Raw genomic sequence first — 19533 nt, 5'->3', positions numbered from 1 at the left:
ACTGGAACTAAGGGGCCTAGCCCGAACCATGTAAAATAGCCCCAGACCATTATTCCTCCTCCACCAAACTTTACAGTTGGCACTATACATTGGGGCAGGTAGTGTTCTGCTGGCATCCGGCAAACCCAGATTTGTCTGTCGGACTGCCAGATGGTGAAGCATGATTCTTCACTCCAGAGAACGCGTTTCCACTGCTTCAGAGGCCAATGGCGGCGAGCTTTACACCATGGCGGCACATGGTGATCTTTGGCATGTGTGGGGCTGCTCGGCCTTTGGAAACCAATTTCATGAAGCACCCGACAAACACTTCTTGTGCTGACCTTGCTTCCAGAGGTCGTTTGGAACTCAGTAGAGGTGTTGGAAAAAGTACTCAATCGTCATACTTGAGTAAAAGTAAAGATACCTTAATAGAAAATGACTCAAGTAAAAGTGAAAGTCACCCAGTAAAATACTACTTCAGTTAAAGTCGAAAAGTATTTGGTTTTAAATATACTTAAGCATCAAAAGTGGAATTGCTGAAATGTACTTGTCACAATAGTTGTAGTGTTGAATGGACCAAACTGCAGACGGAATGTGGATACTCATCTTTTTAATATATACGAGCAAAGCATCCACAGGAAAAACAATAATTACTAACGACAGGCTAACAGGCAACGTACAAACAAAAGACTAGCAGTGTTAGCACAACCACCCACAAACCCAAGTGACAAACATACTCCTAAATATATGACTCCCAATCAGGAACAACGATCCCCAGCTGTTCCTGATCAGGAGTCACAAAACTAACACAGAAACAGACATACTAGACAACACATACAGACTTCTTCTGCCACGTCCTGACCAAAATACTACACCACTACTCCCTCTGCTGGTCAGGACGTGACAGTACTTAAGTATCAAAGTACAAATAAAAGTACAAACCATTTCAAATTGTTTATATTAAGCAAACCAGATGGCACAATTATTATAGATATATTTTTTTACAGATAGCCAGGGGCACACTCCAACACTCAGACAAAATTTACAAACAAAGCATTTGTGTTTAGCGAGTGCCCCTGATCAGAGGCAATAGGGATGACCAGGTATGTTCTCTTGATAAGTGTGTGAATTTGACCATTTTCCTGTCAACATGTAACGAGTACTTTTGGTTGTCAGGGAAAATGTATGGAGTAAAAGGTACATTATTTTCTTTAGGAATGTAGTGAAGTAAAAGTAAAAGTTGACAAAAATATAAATAGTGAAGTAAAGTACAGATACCCCAAAAAACTACTTAAGAAGTACATTAAAGTATTTTTACTTAAGTGCTTTACACTGCCCAGTAGTGAGTGTTGCAACCGAGGACAGGTGATTTTTAGGCGCTGCGCGCTTCAGCACTCGGCCGTCCAGTTCTGTGAGCTTGTGTGGCCTACCACTTCACGGCTGAGCCGTTGTTGCTCCTAGACGTTTCCACTTCACAATAACAGTACTTACAGTTGACCGCTTTCAGTTGAGCTCTAGCAGGCCAGAAATGTGATGAACTGACTTGTAGGAAAGGTGGCATCCTATGACTGTGCCACATTGAAAGTCACTGAGCTCTTCAGTAAGGCCATTGTAGTTCGCATGACTGTGTGCTTGATTTTACACACCTGTTAGAAATGGGTGTGGTTGAAACAGCCGAATCAAGTAATTTGAAGAGGTGTCCACATACTTTTGCTGGATTCTGTGTTCTCCAGAAGTTTAAGCTTTTTAGTTGGGCTTAATACTGTGGGAGGAAGGGTGTGGGGGGGGGGGGCTCGGAGTAGATCTGAAACGTATGACACAAACCAGATGTGTTTTGAATAGATAAAAACAGTTGAAATTTACAGACCCTGATAACATTAACATGTTGTAACAGTGCTGGTACTGTAGCCAACGCCCAAAACATGCTTTACTGCCAACGCCATTTTGGAGAAAAACTAATTGAGGGAGAATTTATATTTTGCAATCTCTCTTTCCTGAGAATTGTAACTTTTTCAAGAGAACGGCAAATAGCTGAGAGATAAGCAAACACTCAAGACATCGAAAAAGCTAAACCAACTACACTACTGTAAATATGTGTCAGGAATTGGGGAGACTAAGACATGAAATGTCAGCTTCACCCAGAAAAAATACAAATTTAAAACACAATCTTCTTACCTTGAATTAACAGGATTGTCAATAATGAACCAAACAGATAAGAAATAGACATGGTGAGCCCTTATTACAAACAACTGTGTGCTGCGTGTTGAGTTCCAGTCTGTCGGTGCAAAGCAAATCGAGGCGGGAAAGAGACACTTTCTCTTGTTGAGCGGAAGTTACATCATAAGGAGGAGCAACAATAAACACATCTGGTTTTTGGATAAATATATTAACGTTTTGTGACAATTAAACTAGATTATTTTGTATACAACTTAATGCATTGATATTAAAAAGTTATAATATTTTCAATAAGTGTTCCTTTCCGCCATGTAAAGCCTCCAGTAGGATGACAACTTGACCTGATTCCTACTGGTGGGGCAGTCTGATAATAGTGTTATGTTTTATTGCACTGTAGGTGGTGCACTGCAATGTGTCTGAAGTGCAGAACTAATTACTAGGTCCATATTACCTGTCTCCTGCCCACATGACCTGTCTTGAAGGTCACAAGATCAGTAAAAACTCAGGGTCCTGCACACAACACTTCTGACCACTAGAAGGGGCTGTTGTTGTACTGTAGGACTGAAGAACGTGGTTTTGTTGAACTGAAGGGAAAAGGGGGATACCTCGTCAGTTTAACCCAACCCCTCTGAATCAGAGAGGTGCGGGGGGGGGCTGCCTTAATCGACATCCACATCTTCCGCGCCCGGGGAACAGTGGGTTAACTGCCTTGCTCAGGGACAGAACGACAGATTTTTACCTTGTCAGCTCAGGGATTTGATCCAGCAACCTTTCGGTTACTGGCCCAACGCTCCACTAGGCTACCTGCTGCCCCATTTACCTCATGTTAGATAACTTTACCTCATGGTAGATAACTTTACTAAATGATAGATAACTTTACCTCATGTTAGATCACTTTACCGCATGTTAGATCACTTTACCTCATGGTAGATAACTGTTCGAATGATTCAGCGGGTAAAGTGATCACTAGTAGTTAGCGTTTTTAACATGTTCATAAAGATGATGAACACTCTTGGTTGACTGTGACATCTGACCCTCAGTGAGTGGAGGGTGTGAAGGGAATATCATTATTACAATCACGTGGTTCATTTCAGAGTGGGAGGAAATAGGAAAACATCAGAAACTCATCATCCATACCATACTGTACCATACATACCGTACCATACCATCATTGGCTCCTGTATGTTACTGGTGAACACATCAGACATCCCACAAAGACAGACATACAGTCTGTGTACATGATCACATGAGCAGCTACTGTAGAAACCAGGAGCATTAGCGTGGCACGTGTGTGTGTGTGTGTGTGTGTGTGTGTGTGTGTGTGTGTGTGTGTGTGTGTGTGTGTGTGTGTGTGTGTGTGTGTGTGTGTGTGTGTGTGTGTGTGTGTGTGTGTGTGTGTCTCTGCATAAACTTGAAAAACTGAAAACGAGAAACACAAGACTAAATAAATCAGAATTTGATCTTTCCCTCTCCACCAGTGTCTAATTTGAAGAAAACACGACCACAAGCTGGAAAGGAATGTTTTAATGTTAAAAGGAAAGCAACTCTGAAAAGTCTGAAAAGTCACTGGTTTTAATCTCCGAGCCGACTAGGTCTGTTGAGGTACCTTTGAGCAGGGCACTAAACTTGAATTGCTCCTGTAAGTCACTCTGCATAAGAGCATCTGCTAAATTACTAAAATGTTAACGTATTAAATAAAACAAGTTGTGACCATACACAAAACTCTGTAGAATAGCCTTCCTAAAAAGTAGATATGACAATAATGTGGAGGTTTGTTCATACAAATACATGCAAAAAGTTTATTACAAATAATACATGAGAGTATGAGGGACAATTGTATCCATCAGACCTGAGTCGTTCATTAAACAATAGTCTTAGTCTTAACTCACTCACTTGTATTGGCAATGTATGAGCAGATCATATCAATCCAACAGTCAAAATGCATAGTGCTATACACTGAGTGTACAAACATTAGGAACACCTTCCTAATATTGAGTTACACCCGCTTTTGCCCTCAGAACAGCCTCAATTCATCAAGGGATGGACTCTACAAGGTGTCGAATGCTTTCCACAGGGATGCTGGCCCATGTCGACTATGCTTTCCAGAATTGTGTCAAGTTGGCTGGATGTCCTTTGGGTGGTGGACCATTCTTGATACACACGGGAAACTGTTTGTCAGTGAAAAGTCCAGCAGCGTTGCAGTTCTTGACACACTCAAACCAGTGAGCCTGGCACATACTACCACAGCCCGTTCAAAGGCACTTAAAGCTTTTGTCTTGCCCATTCACCCTCTGAATGGCACCCACACACAATCCATGTCTCAAGGCTTAAAAAACTTCTTTAACCTGTCTCCTTCCCTTCATCTGCACTGATTGAAGTGGATTGAACAAGTGACATCAATTAGAGATAATAGCTTTCACCTGGATTCACCTGGTCAGTCTGTCATGTTCTTAATGTTTTGTACACTCAGTGTAAATTGGTCATAAAAATGTAATAAGGAAATAAAACAAAATACATGTGTAAGGTAACTAACCATAAAAGCATCAGGTGAAAACCATTCATGAAAGTATGGGACCAACCCACAAACATGACATCAAACACATTACAAGTAAGTCAAATTAACATAATCAAAAGAGGAAGAAAATGAACCTTTTCTGACACTAAGGTTATAAGGTCTCAAAGTAGGTGGGTATGTCATTCGCCTAAGTCATTTGACCTGACAGATACTCTCAATGTGCTAAACATTTTAATGAAACGGTGAACACAAATGTTAACATAGCTACACAATTCCTGTCTAAAGGTGTGATATTTTTCACAATGTCACTAGTAGCTGGGGACTTGGGTACAGTTCCTTCCGCAAGAACTGCAGGTAACACTTCCAATGAATAACCTCTTCATAATGTGTTATAAGTGCATTTATAACACCTTATCTGCGCAATATGCATTATAATGCACGACATAGGCTCTAATGGCTGCTAATAAATGGAATTATAAGTTGGCAGCATAATGCCTTCCGACTGGGCACAGACGTCAATTCAATGTCTACTCCACATTGGTTTATGTAATTTCATTGAAATTATGTGGAAACAATGTTACTTCAACCAGTGTGTGCCTCAATGGGTTATGAAGCTAAGTGGTAAGACCTACATGAAATGCTCTTTAGGAAATTGTGTCAGAGGCCTATACTGTAACAACTTCACGTAGGAGTTCCGCACTCCTGTTAAAGGGATAGTTCACCCAAATTACAAAATATAATTTGCTTTCTTTAAGCTGTAAGCAGTCTATGGACAAGCTCAGACAGCAATCCATGCTTTGGTTTTGGATGGGTGGACTTATAATGCGAACGTCTAACAACCCAAAGGTTGCGTGTTTGAATATCATCACGAGATACTTTAGCATTTTCGCTAATTAGCAACTTTGCAATTACTTACTACTTTTTAGCTACTTTGCATGTTAGCGAACCCTTCCCCTAACCTTAATCCTTCAACCTAACCTAACCTTAAATGTAACCGTAACCCTAAGCCCTAGCCTATCTAACGCTAGCCACCTAGCTAGAGTTAGCCACCTAGCCACTTAGCTAACGTTAACCACAAGAAATTTGAATTTGTAACATATCATACATTTTGCAAATTCGTAACATATAAAAAAATTGCAATTCGTAACATATCATCCGAAATGGATGGACATCCACTAATTAATACAGTATCATACTAACTGGAGAGTCCCGGATGTATTTTTACAATGTTACTACCCCTGAGTCCAGGTTGGAGGGGAGATTTAAAAAAATAAAAATAAAACACCAGCAAATCGGCTCCAAATGATTTTAGTTTTGGAAAGAAATCCCACGCATAATAGATAGATATATGTGATCATAAACAAATGTAAGCAGGGTTTGAAATTATCATGTTTTGGTGAAATATTATATATTTTTGGGCTTCTTGCAGTTAATTTGCAGTCTACAAATGATTTGTAATTAGGTTCCGGCACCCTGACCATCCACTCAAAGAAAAAAAGAAAAAAACGGCCTGCGGCTGAATCTAGTTGAGGATCCCTGCTTTAGGATGATTTGGATATGAAATGCAAAAATGCTTATATCAGGGTTATTGACTTGGATATGTGCCACAAATGCTAAAACATTAGCATTTCTGTGACCAAGTACAGTAAACAAAACCAAAGCATGGATTGCTTTCTTATCTTGTCCATAGACTGCTTACAGGGTAAGAACAACTGTGTCATTTTGCAATTTGGGTGGAGTTACATAGGTGTAAGAGGGTGTGCAGTGAAATTACAATATGGCCAATCACTTAATGAGCACATAATGTATAATATAACGATCCTAATGTGCTTGTCAAATATGGCATCTGGCATAGTAATACTTTGCTTCATAAGGCATTACACATCCTGGTGATAATGCTTCATGCAGTTATAGATGTCCATGAGCAGTTATTAGCACCTATGTTGTGCATCCTGATGCATTATGCATAGAAGGTGCTATTAACGCTCCTATAATGCATTATAAAGACAACATCCATATGAAGTGTTACCTGTTTAAACTGACCAATCATGATTTCCTATGAAAACAGTGGTTTAAATAAAGTCTGATGTAATATCATCTAGAGCCTAAAATGGAACATTAACTTTCTTTACTGAAAGTAAGATCACAGGTGTGTGTTAAATGGGACAAATTATGCAAGTTATTTTAACTGACATGCTAACTCTCAATTCAGAAATAATGAATAATTGCTTCAGTAAAATAGAGCTTCTTAGACTGGGCCCTGTGATAATGATGCCTACTCTAAATAACGCCTAGTCACTGTTTAGCTATTTAACATGTCCACAAGACATTGAGACCTCATGATCTTGGATATGTCTATACTCGAGAGGTTCATGTTTTAAGCATCTTTTCACGTGTATGTTATATATATATAATTGCTTGTATGTATACTATACAATACTAGTGTATGATCTTATCATACTTTCATATAATTTGATATATAATGTTGTATAGCTAATATGTGACGTGTTGTATCATAATCAGTCATGTCGCACACTCATTTTCAGATAATAGTAATTAAACATCTAGATAATAATAATTTAGATAAGTTATCTAAAGGTTTTGGGCTGTTTTGTAATTTCAACTGATATCACTAGAACACATTTCCTAACTTATCCAAGTTACAGATGTTGCATAGAGAATTAACTTAATAAACTGCTTAGATTTTAGAAAATCATTGAAAGACTTTTCAGAATGTGTTTTGGGGTTGACATGACTGATTATGATGAAGCAAGTCACAAATGTGTATCTTATAATATGTATATTATATACAGTATTACTGTATCTTATCATATGGTGTTAGGTTCTCTTTTGTTATACAAACGTCCACCGCTTGTTACAGTTCTCCTCTTGACTCCATGTCATTAGGTCCTTTGTCCTTGGGAAAAACACAAGAGTTACAAATATGTTGGAGCTAAAAGTCAACCAGTCCCATCATTTTAGATACCAAGCCAAACAGTTCACCAGTTGTCAGAGGACATAAACAGTACTTACTATTAACTCAGGAGGTTTGGTGACTTGGTCCTTGTCCAAGGCCTGTTTGTCCAATAGAGCAGTGGTCTCCTCTGCAGCTCTGTTAGACATGGGAGGTCCTCCATTCATCTGAGGAGGTCCTGGACTCTGTGCACTAGGAGTCACTTCCTTAGTCTCATTGTTAACCCTGTGGGAGAAATAAGACATCAACATTCATGATTCACCATAATACTGCCACCTATAGAGATTGAAATAATCAACAGCTGATTGAAATAATCAACTCATAATTAAGCTTTAATTATTTGAATCAGCTGTGTAGTGCTAGGGTAAAAAACAAAACTTGGGGCCCCCAGGACCGAGTTTGGGAAACACTGGGCTAACATGAACCCTGGGAAAATGGGGTTGGTGACATTATACCCAATGAGTTGTGGATGTATCAATATGTAATCAAGTTTACCTGACATCAGGGTGTCCATTCACTAGAGGGGGTTCAGCATGTGTCTTCTGACAGGATTCAGGGTCTGTTCCCCCACTGTCTGCTGACTTCCTGTCCTGCCCTTCTAGCACGCCTTCCTCTCCTGGGCTTCTAAGGGTGATTATTACATGGGTAAGAATTGAAGGATCTGTTGGAGAGGGGTACACATGGTCTACATGTTCATGACCTAAATGACAGAGGAGTGAGTCACCTGCAGAGGAGGGGTGAAGTCTCACCAGCACCCTGACCTGGAGCCCCATCAGTCAGGTGTGATTCCCTGTGGAGTAAGATACAGACTGGATCAGGAAACATGACCTCAACCAGTTACTTAACCTCCTCTACCACTACCACCAGTTACTTAACCTCCTTACACACAGACAAATTGTCATGTCCTGACCCAAGTAAGATGTCATTTTTGATAGTAGAGTAGGTCAGGGCGTGACAGGGGGTGTTTTGTGTTTTTCTATGTTTTCTATTTGTATGTTAAGTTCCAGTTTTTCTATTTCTATGTTGGGGTTGTTTGGGTTGATCTCCAATTGGAGGCAGCTGGTCCTCATTACCTCTGATTGGAGATCATATTTAAGTAGGGGTTTTTCTTCCTGGTTTTTGTGGGTTATTATATTTTGAGTAGTGTTTGTTTCTCTCTGCGTCACGGTTTGTTGTTTTGTAAATTTCATTTATTTATGTTTTGCAAAGTTTCACGGATTTAAGAAAATGTGGAACAACAACCACGCTGCACTTTGGTCTGCCGTGACACAAATACACATTCTCACCTTCTATATGACACGCGTCCATTGCTCTGAGGTTGACCCAGAAGCTGTGGGTCATCAGTCTGGCTGTTAACCCTGTGGGAGCAATAACAGGGCTATCATCAGGATTAAAACTCTTGATCCAGCACAAACAACACTGTCCTCCATAGAGGCAGAGACTAACATGGTCCATGGGATCAATTTTGAAGAGAGAAATGAGAATTCATTCAACAGATAATGAAGATTTACCAAAGGAGTCCTCATGTGGAGAATTTACCTGACAACCTTGGGTACATTCAGTGGAGGGGAATCAGCATGTGTCTTCTGACAGGTTTCAGTGTCTGCTCTGTCATTGTCTGACGGTTTTCCATCCTCCATTCCTAGAACGCCTTCCTCTCCTTGGTCGCTAAAGGGGAGATTATTACATTGATAAGGATTTAAGGATCTCGATTGGGAAGGATACAAATGTTCTCCATATCCATAGCCTACATTACAGAGGACTGCCAGGTGATTAGTCATGTGGTACAGTTTACCTGGCATCTCCATTCAGCAGAGGGGTGTCAGCGCCTGTCTCTTCATTGTCCATGGGCTGCCTGTTCTCCTCTCCTGGCTCACCTCCTTGGTCACTAAAAGTGAGATCATGATGACCATGACTGAAAGGATAAGCAAGGCAAACTGATCCAGGACAGAGTAGAGTATAAAGATGTAATAGAGGTATTTTAACTAACCTGGAAACAACCACAGCCTCAACAGTCTCACCGTCATCAGGCTTTCTGATGTCTCTGTGATAAAACATGTACCAAAGGTTCAGTCAGATACCCACAGGTACACCTGGAATCATCTAAGGTACATTACACCACAGTCAAAAATACACCAGTTGCCCTTCTGGCTTGAATATGTTATGTCTTGCCTGGGCAGGGCTCAAAAGGCAGGGTCTTTGCTGAAAGTTGTTGCTTGCCAATAGACATGACCGGTATTAAGAAATGCCGTGCAGATCTGTTGATTAATTCTTCCTTCGCCTTCTATAGCAGGGCTTTCCAACCCTGTTCCTGGAGAGCTACCCTCCTGTAGGTTCTGTCTCCAACCCTGTTCCTGGAGAGCTACCCTCCTGTAGGTTCTGTCTCCAACCCTGTTCCTGGAGAGCTACCCTCCTGTAGGTTCTGTCTCCAACCCTGTTCCTGGAGAGCTACCCTCCTGTAGGTTCTGTCTCCAACCCTGTTCCTGGAGAGCTACCCTCCTGTAGGTTCTGTCTCCAATCCCAGTTGTAACTAACCTGATGCAGCTTTCAGGGATGGGCAACTTTGATGGGGGCCACAAAAATCCAAACTCATTATGAGGGGTTGTAGTGGCTCGTGGGTCTGTGCACCCACATTCATACCTACACATGCAGTCGGTGCCGGCCCAAAGCCGTCATTTCATGCTATTCTGTTCATTTTGCCATTCGCGGAGTCAATAAACAGCAGTTTTACAGCTAATTTACTGCAATTCTACACATTTTGCCATAGGGTGGGGAGAAATGCTAGCATGTCAATATGATATCTAAAAGAGAGTGACTTACAAAGTCAATGGGTCCCCCCCAGTTAGCAATTTGACGATGATTACCACAAGTTTCGATAGCTGGCTAGATTAATTTACCAATCTAAAAAATTGTTAGCTGACATGGGCTAATTGAGCGACTGTCAGTGACTGACATAACAAGAGGACAATTGCTGATGAACAACCAAATTTAGAAATTGCACCTTGTGTATTCTACTATTCTAGCTGTCAACAGTACAACGGGGGTCTGCAGGCTGCCAGTTTCCCATCCCTGAGCTAATTATTAGAATCAGGTGTGCTAGATTAGGGTTGGACTGAAAACCTACAGGACAGTAGTTCTCCAGAAACAGGGTTGGAGAGCTACTGTTATATAGAGACAGAAACTAATATGACCCATAGCAACAGCTGAAGATAAGAGAGACTATCATTCTGTGGTTGATTACAGATCAATAAAGGGATGTGGAAAGGTTTACCTGGCATCACGTCGCTCATTCTGCATCAGAGGAATGGAGTTTGGTTCTGGAATGCCCTGACCCTCTTCCACGTCTCTGTGGCCTTGGTGGCTAAAGATTAGATTATTACATTAATAAGAAATGAAGGATATTATATTTGATAAACAACAGTAACTTGACAAAATGGCTGACAAGTCTATAGTTTGTAAGTGGCCTGCAAGTTCCAGGCTGTTCTCATCCTGTTTGTGACCTGCTAGGACCCCATTGGTCTGACTTTAAACCCTAGTAGTAAGACAGCGAGAACTAGTCCCATAACTAACATATACCCTCTGCAACAATTCTAATTGACTTAAAGAGCTCCCTTCACAAACACAAAAACCGTTATATAGGATACTCACCACTGTTTGTCTCTCCAAGCTTTAAACACACAGAGCAGAACAGCAATGACCAGCACGACAGCAACAACAATACCAACTGAAAAACAGAATGTAGTCATCAGATGATGACATATTCACACAAATGAAAAGGTTTTAAAATAACCTTCTAACAGTAGTTGATCTTGGTAGCACCATTTTGAGGTCAGATTTACTTGTTATTTTCTCATACAGAGGAAGCTGTGGTGATAGATTTGCTTAAACACTCACCAATGATTTGCCAGATCAAATCAGTGTCACTATGGTTTGAATCAGGATTGTCTCCATCTATAATGGATGATTAGAGAGAATAAAGTCATTTCCATGACATAATCAATCAAAATACTGAACAACACAGAGTAATGTGTCTTGTAGTCTTTCCCCTAATTTATTTTCCAGACAGGCTTCCAGAAAATAAAACATAAAAAAACAAATTCTCAAGGGATTGACATTGGTCTCTCAATGTTCATCATGAATATTAGCCATCTCAGTACTCACCTTTGATGATAGTTGAATTCAAAGGTGCAGTTGTCACAACCTCATTCCTCATCTCTACAAAGGCCAGACAGAGGTTAAAAGGTGTACAGTATTCAAAATGAATGAATATGATTTAGTGCTTTTCTCTACGTGTCCTTGAAAGATACTTGAAATTGATGGAAAAGAGGAATGTCAACTGTCTACCTGTGACAATGTAATGGGAACATCTCTCCTTAACTGGGGGTTGTTTACCATTAGACTCAGTTCCAGCCTTCTGCTAAGAGGGAATGAGGAGGGATATTGTTTCATCAGTTGCATCCTAATAATACGGGATTAAACCCAGAAATAAAAAGACAAATGTGTAAGTTGTTATAATCAACCTCTAAAAAATGTGAAATTACTGGGCTCACCTGTGTAGCATCAATGTAAATGAAGTTCATTGTCAGATTTTGGCATTTATAGAGGGTGATTGAACTGTTGTTCATTGTTACCACCTCATTCTTATCAAATTCCATTGCCTTGTCCCCTCCACTGTTGGCAATGGCAGTCTGTGGGAAAGAAAGACAAAAAACTATTTCAAGTTGGAAAAAGGCAAGTCAAATGATCAGTACGGAATGTACAGTGCGTTCGAAAAGTATTCAGACCCCTTCCCTTTTTCCACATTTTGTTACATTACAGCCTTATTCTAAAATGGATTAAATTGTTTTTTTCCCCCCTCATCAATCTACACACAATTAAAAAGTCAAGGGGTCTGAATACTTATGTAAATGTGATATTAAAAACTAAAAACTATTTTTTGCTTTGTCACTATGGGGTATTGTGTGTAGATTGATGAGGGGTAAAAAACAATTTCATTAATTTTAGAATGAGGCTGTAACGTATCAAAATGTGGAAAAAGTCAAGGGGTCTGAATACTTTCTGAATGCACTGTATGTAGTGGTATTATTTTAATTCAAGTAATTCTGTGTGGATTGCATCCACTGCTCTCCTGCAGTTGTTACTTCCTGTTTAACTTAACTAAAACACAGATTTGAACTTACCCCGTTCATGTTGAGCCCCGCAATCTCAGATACACCTGGAATGTCGTATAGATACATGTATCTACCATCCCTGGTCTTCAAATTTCCACAATCAATTTCCACCGAAGTACATGCTAAGGATGTCAAGGAAGTTTAATTTAGGACAACTTTCTGTGTATTATTACTAAAATCACTTCCAAATTCCTTTAGACAAAAACAAAATGGAATATAGAAAGAGACTAAGTTTGAGATCTCAATACAATAAATAAGAACAATAAAGTTTGTGTAAGAAGAGGACTAGCACTCAAACAGTTCTGACTTCTCTGAGGGCCCAGCCCTGACGCAGTTTATTTAGCAGAAGTATCCGTCGTTAGGGAGAAATAGGGAAACTTTTAAATTAATTCTACAATAATGTGGTATTTTACCTTGATTGTCGACAGCGTAGGTTGGATAGACTTGCAAAACAGCAACCAAAAAACCCACTTCAAACAAAAACATTTTCAGTTCTGAGATGACACATCCACCTCCACGCTCAGTGAAATGGATTGCCATTTCCTGATTTCCTGGTTGTTTATATAAGCAGAGGAGGAGCTATGGTACGTACAATATGGCGCACAGAATAAACATTATGTGTATTATTTGGGGCCTTTGATTCTTCAAAGTTGTAATTTATAAAGATAGGGAGCTAGATGGACACTGTTTAACAGCAAGGAACATGCATTCTGTTCAGTTGGCAATGGAAACATAGAAAAGGTTTGAAATGACTTGATTCAAAGTTGTGTCATATCATTCAAATGTTGATGGTTGACTTTATACATCCACAAGCAACAACAGCCTAATGAACTGCTTGAACTCCAACCAGTGTGGTATTAGAACGACCTCCAACCCCTGTCTCTTATGAACTGTAATATAATACTGTAAGTCTAAAACCAGAGGACATCCTTGCCATGTGACTGGGATGTATAGACAAGACATCTATATCAAATGTTACCTGAAGCTTCATGACAATAGAACACTTAGGCAGTTCAGAGAATACATTCATGTTGAGTTACAGACATCACACAAATCATACACATTTTACCTGAAAGATCATGAGCCTGGACTTGTGTGTGTGTGTGTATGTGTATGTGTATGTGTATGTGTGTGTGTGTGTGTGTGTGTGTGTGTGTGTGTGTGTGTGTGTGTGTGTGTGTGTGTGTGTGTGTGTGTGTGTGTGTGTGTGTGTGTGTGTGTGTGTGTGTGTGTGTGTGTGTGTGTGTGTGTGTGTGTGTGTGTGTGTGCGCGTGTGTGTGCTGCCTGCATGAACTTGAAAAGCTGCTGAAAACAAACTGAAAATAAGAGTGACAGAAAACAAAATAAATCAGCAGTTTGATATTTCACATAATATATAACTCGCGCTCTGAGAAATTCTTGACCACATACCTATGACATCATCAAGGTGGGACTACCACGTACTTTCACAATCTAATTAACAATCAATTATAACATATGTTACCACAATTATAACATATGTTTTCACAGGGCCCTCTTTAAATGAGTGTCCTTTATCATAATCAGTCATGATGAGTAAGAGGTCTACTTCCCTAAAACATCAACTGTAACCAAGCATGCTGCTAGTTGTTAGTATGAAACTGTAAACAGATGTTATGACGCAAGTGTTACACATCAACTTCTTTCTTCCATGTATCAATGTACTAATTTGCTACATAAGAAACAAGAAAATGCTGACCAGTGGCAATCGTGCCATGTCTGCGTGTCAGAATACAGAAGTCGTATCTTGAAGTTTGAACTTTGAAGACATAAGACAAACTTTCTGTGATTTTTCCCCAAAATCATCACTGTGAAGTGATACTCCAATTGTATGAGTGCTAATCACTCGATATTGGGAGTTGAGAAATAAAGTTGGTATAGTGAGCAGGAGGTCCTCTGTTCAACAGTTACTAAAGCTCAAAATGTGTCTTGAAGTTGATTTGACTCATTATGATGGAGCTAGTCACAATTCATATATATATATCATATCATATATTTCCTGTCCTGTCATGTCATGTTTTATCATATTATACAGTATTATAACACAACCACAAACTGGAAAGGAATATTTTAATGATGAAAGTGTCACATGCCTCTTCGTCAGAAGATATGTTGAAATCGCTGTCGGACAAAGTGCAGACCCCTTCAGTTCCGGGTCGCAGGCAGACCCCCTCGGTTCCGGGTCACAGGCAGACCCCTTTGGTTCCGGGTCGCAGGCAGACTCCCTCGGTTCCGGGTCGCAGGCAGTCTCCCTCGGTTCCGGGTCGCAGGCAGTCTCCCTCGGTTCCGGGTCGCAGGCAGTCTCCCTCGGTTCCGGGTCGCAGGCAGTCTCCCTCGGTTCCTGGTCGAAGGCAGTCTCCCTCGGTTCCGGGTCGCAGGCAGTCTCCCTCGGTTCCGGACTAGACACTGTTGCCGGATACTCTAGACTGCACACTGGTGCCGGATACTCTGGACTGCACACTGGTGCCGGATACTCTGGACTGCACACTGGTGCCGGATACTCTGGACTGCACACTGGTGCCGGATACTCTGGACTGCACACTGGTGCCGGATACTCTGGACTGCACGCTGGTGCCGGGCTCTTGAGGCTGGGCTGACGCACTGGAAGCCTGATGTGTGGTACTGGATGTGCCAGTCTGGAGATACGCACCTCAGGGCTAGTGCGGGGTGCGGGAACAGGCCGAATAGGACTAGGCTGGCTCATGGGAAGCTTGGTCCGGGTTGCTGGTACTGGTCGTGCCGGACTGGAGGTACCCACTTCCGGGTTAGCACGAGAGGCGGGAACCGGAAAGACTGGGCCATGGAGGCGCACAGGTGGCCTTGACCGCACCACCTGCACAACCCGTCCTGGCTGGATGGAACTAGCAGCCCTGCACGAGCGGGGTGCTAGCACAGGGCGAACTGGGCTGTGCAGGTTGCCGTACGTAGAGCAGGCGTAGGGTAGCCTGGTCCTAGGAGGCGTACCGGCGACCAGACGTGCTGCGCAGGCATCCTCCTACCAGGCTGGATGCCCACTCTAGCATGGCATCTGCGAGGGCTGGAATGGCGCGCACCGGACTGTGCGTGCGTATGGGCGAGATAGTTCGCACCTCAGCAAAACACGGCGCTCTCCACCTCATACGCTCCTCCATACTCTCACGGGTAGCTGGCTTATGGCTCTTCCTAGGCCTAGAAAAACTACCTGTGTGCCCCCCCCAAAAAAATTCTTAGGGGTGCCTCTCCGGCTTCCTCGCCAGACGTGTCCCCCGGTAGCGTTCCTGGTCCACCCCGGCCTTCTTCCACGGGCCCTCTCCGGCCAGAATCTGTTCCCAAGTCCATCTCTCAGTATAGTTCATATATTACTCATGCCGCTCCTTTCTCCGCTGCTTGGTCCTGTTGTGGTGGGTAGTTCTGTCACATTCCTCTTCGTCAGAAGATATGTTGAAATCGCTGTCGGACAAAGTGGACCAATATGCAGCGGATTGCGTGCTCATCATCATCATTTATTTTAAATGTGACCACGAGGAAAAAACAATAAACAAAAACTCACGACAGGAACAGTGTAGCAGGCTAAACAAAAGCAATGCTAACATACAACTACCCACAAGTGACAAACAAAACACATACCTACTTATAGGACTCCCAATCAGAGGCAACTATAAACACCTGCCTCCAATTGAGAGTCCAGCAACCAAACCTGCACATAGAAAACTTAACCTAGAACCTACTCATACAAAAACATACACCACAAAACCCCGGAACACATAAATAACACACCCCTCTAAGCCATACACAAAAACCCCCACCATATAAAACAAACATACCTCTGCCACGCCCTGACCAAATAATACAAATAATCCTCTATACTGGTAAGGACGTGACAGAAAGGAATTAAACGCATATTACAAATACTAAGAAGCGTTGGACCAGTAACTGAAAGGTCTCTGGTTCGAATCCCTGAGTCGACTAGGTGAAAAATACGGCGATGTATACTTGAGCAAGGCACATACCCCTAATTGCTCCTGTAAGTCGCTCTGAATAATCAGCTAAATTACTAAAATGTTAATGTATTAAATAAAACAAGTTGTGACTATACACAAAACTCTGCAGAATAGCCTTCCTAAACTTGCAGGCTAAAAAACAGATATGACAATGACAATAATGGCGTTTTCCTCATACAGATACATGCGGAAAGATTGTAATAAATAACACATGAGAGTATGAGGGACAATTGTATCCATCAGACCTGAGTCGTTCATTAAACAATAGTCTTAACTCACTCACTTGTATTGGCAATGTACGAGTAGATCATATCAATCCAACAGTCAAAATGCATAGTACTATAAAATGGTAATGAAAATGTAATAAGGAAATCAAACTAAATATATGTGTAAGGTATCTAACTATAAAAAGCATCAAGCAAAAGCCATTCATACATGTATGGGACCAACCCACAGACATGACATATCAAATACATTATTCTAAGTCATATTACCAACATCAAAATATGAAAACAATAAACCTTTTCTGACACTAAGGTTATAAGGTCTCAATGTATGTGGGTATGTCATTCGCCTAAGTCATTTGACCTGACAGACACTCTGATTGAAATAAACATTCTAATGAAACGGTGAACACAAATATCAACATAGCTACACAATTCCTGTCTAAAGGTGTGATATTTTTTCACAATGTCACTAGTAGCTGGGGACTTGGGTACAGTTCCTTCCGCAAGAACTGCAGGTAACACTTCCTATGAATACCCTCTTCATAACGTGTTATAAGTGTATTTATAACACCTTATAATCTATGCATTATACATCATATTGCATGACATAGGCACTAATGGCTGCTAATACATGTCTATATATTCCTACAGCATTTTAAGCAGGCAGCATAATGCCTTTGATTATGAAGCTAAGTGGTATGACCTACATGAAATGCTCTTTAGAAAATTGAGTCAGAGGGCTATACTGTAACGACTTCACGTAGGAGTTCCGCACTCCTGTTAAAGGGATAGTTCACCCAAATTACTAAATTACATTTGGTTTCTTTACCCTGTAAGCAGTCTATGGACAAGCTCAGACAGCAATCCATGCTTTGGTTTTGTTTACCTGACCACTGTCTTCAAATGCTAACTTTTTAGATCAAATCCAATGTCAGGTAATGTTAAGCCAATATCCCCTTTCTTGCATTGTTTTCATGCTTCATGTCCAAATCTCTTAAAATAACTGAGTTGTGGTACACAATCAAATGTTGACACTTTAGGATGATTTGTGAAAAATGCTTTTAACAGGGTTATTGAGTTGGATATGTGCCACAAATGCTAAAATGCATTTCCCTAACCAAGTACGGTAAACAAAACCAAAGCATGGATTGCTTTCTTATCTTGTCCATAGATTGCTTACAGGGTAACAACAACAACATATAGTTTTGTAATTTGGGTGAACTATCCCTTTATGCCCGCAAGACAGAGTTACATAGGTGTAAGAGGGTGTGCAGTGAAATTACAATATGGCCAATCATTTAATGAGCACATAATGTATAATATAACGATCCTAATGTGCTTTTCAAATATGGCATCTGGTGATAATGCTTTATGCAGTTATAGATGTCCATGAGCAGTTATTAGCACCTATGTTGTGCATCCTGATGCATTATGAATAGAAGGTGTTATTAATGCTCCTATAAGGCATTATAAAGAGAACATCCATATGAAGTGTTACCTGTTTAAACTGACCAATCATGCTTTCCCATGAAAACGGTGGTTTAAATAAAGTCTGATGTAGTATCTTCTAGAGCAGGGGTACTTAACTCTTACCCTACGAGGTCCGGAGCCTGCTGGTTTTCTGTAATACCTCATAATTAATTGCACACACCTGGTGTCACAGGTCTAAATCAGTCCCTGATTAGAGGGGAAGAATGACAAAATGCAGTGGAACTTGTTTTGAGGTCCAGAGTTGAGTTTGAGGGCTCTAGTCTCTAAAGGAAAATGGAACATGAACTTTCTTTACTGAAAGTAAGATTACAGGTGTCGGTTTATGTTAAATGTCTGTGAACATTTTTGCTGAAGTTGGGACAAATTATGCAAGTTATTTTAACACTAACATGCTGTAACTCTCAATTCAGAAATAATGAATCATTTCTTCAGTAAAATAGAGCTTTTTAGACCGGGCCCTGTGATAATGATGTCTCTTCTACACTACATGACCAAAAGTATGTGGACACCTGCTCGTTGAACGTCTCAATCCAAAATCATGGGCATTATTATGGAGTTGGTCCCCCCTTTGCTGCTATAACAGCCTCCACTCTTCTGGGAAGGCTTTCCACTAAATGTTGGAACATTGCTGCGGGGACTTGCTTCCATTCAGCCACAAGAGCATCAGAGAGGTCGGGCACTGATGTTGGGTGATTAGGCCAGGCTCGCAGTCAGCGTTCCAAAGGTATTTGATGGGGTTGAGGTCAGGGCTCTGTGCAGGCCAGTCAAGTTCTTCCACACCGATCTCGACAAATAATTTCTGTATGGACCTCGCTTTGTGCACAGGGGCATTGTCATGCTGAAACAGGAAAGGGCCTCCCCAAACTGTTGCCACAAAGTTGGAAGCACAGAATAATCTAGAATATCATTGCATGCTGTAGCGTTAAGATTTCCCTTCACTGGAACTAAGGGGCCTAGCCAGAACCATGAAAAACAGCCCCATACCATTATTGCTTCTCCAAAA

General features: G+C 41.1%; 1 protein-coding gene across 5 annotated transcripts; it reads right to left on the bottom strand.

The window, feature by feature from the left end:
* Nucleotides 1-5948: 5948 nt before the first annotated feature.
* On the bottom strand, nt 5949-13918 carry LOC115204319 (uncharacterized). 5 transcript variants are annotated; one of them, XM_029769811.1, is made up of 16 exons: nt 13228-13918; nt 12824-12936; nt 12194-12331; nt 11988-12060; nt 11805-11858; nt 11538-11594; nt 11292-11367; nt 10915-11004; nt 9634-9687; nt 9439-9531; nt 9183-9311; nt 8930-9001; nt 8368-8433; nt 8139-8264; nt 7703-7868; nt 5949-7586 (listed from the first exon to the last, which is right to left on the bottom strand). In XM_029769811.1, the coding sequence occupies exons 1-16, from the start codon at nt 13352-13354 to the stop codon at nt 7545-7547; spliced, it is 1476 nt and encodes a 491-aa protein (XP_029625671.1). In that variant the 5' UTR covers nt 13355-13918; the 3' UTR covers nt 5949-7544. The 5 variants fall into 5 exon arrangements, with proteins under 5 accessions (XP_029625671.1, XP_029625653.1, XP_029625680.1 ...); XM_029769793.1 differs by having other exon boundaries at nt 8139-8267; nt 13228-13914; XM_029769820.1 differs by having other exon boundaries at nt 8139-8267; nt 9634-9678; nt 13228-13914.
* Nucleotides 13919-19533: the final 5615 nt, after the last annotated feature.

The sequence above is a fragment of the Salmo trutta genome, chromosome 1 (assembly GCF_901001165.1).
Source record: "Salmo trutta chromosome 1, fSalTru1.1, whole genome shotgun sequence".
Classification (NCBI taxonomy): domain Eukaryota; kingdom Metazoa; phylum Chordata; class Actinopteri; order Salmoniformes; family Salmonidae; genus Salmo; species Salmo trutta.
This window is presented reverse-complemented; position numbering and strand designations above follow the sequence as displayed.

Coding starts and splice junctions, on each gene's coding strand:
- LOC115204319 (XM_029769793.1), bottom strand. CDS start 13,354: ATGGCAATCCATTTCACTGAGCGTGGAGGTGGATGTGTCATCTCAGAA. Junction 12,937..13,227: donor CTACGCTGTCGACAATCAAG/GTAAAATACCAC, acceptor TGACATCCTTAG/CATGTACTTCGGTGGAAATT. Junction 7,587..7,702: donor CCAAACCTCCTGAGTTAATA/GTAAGTACTGTT, acceptor GTTTTTCCCAAG/GACAAAGGACCTAATGACAT.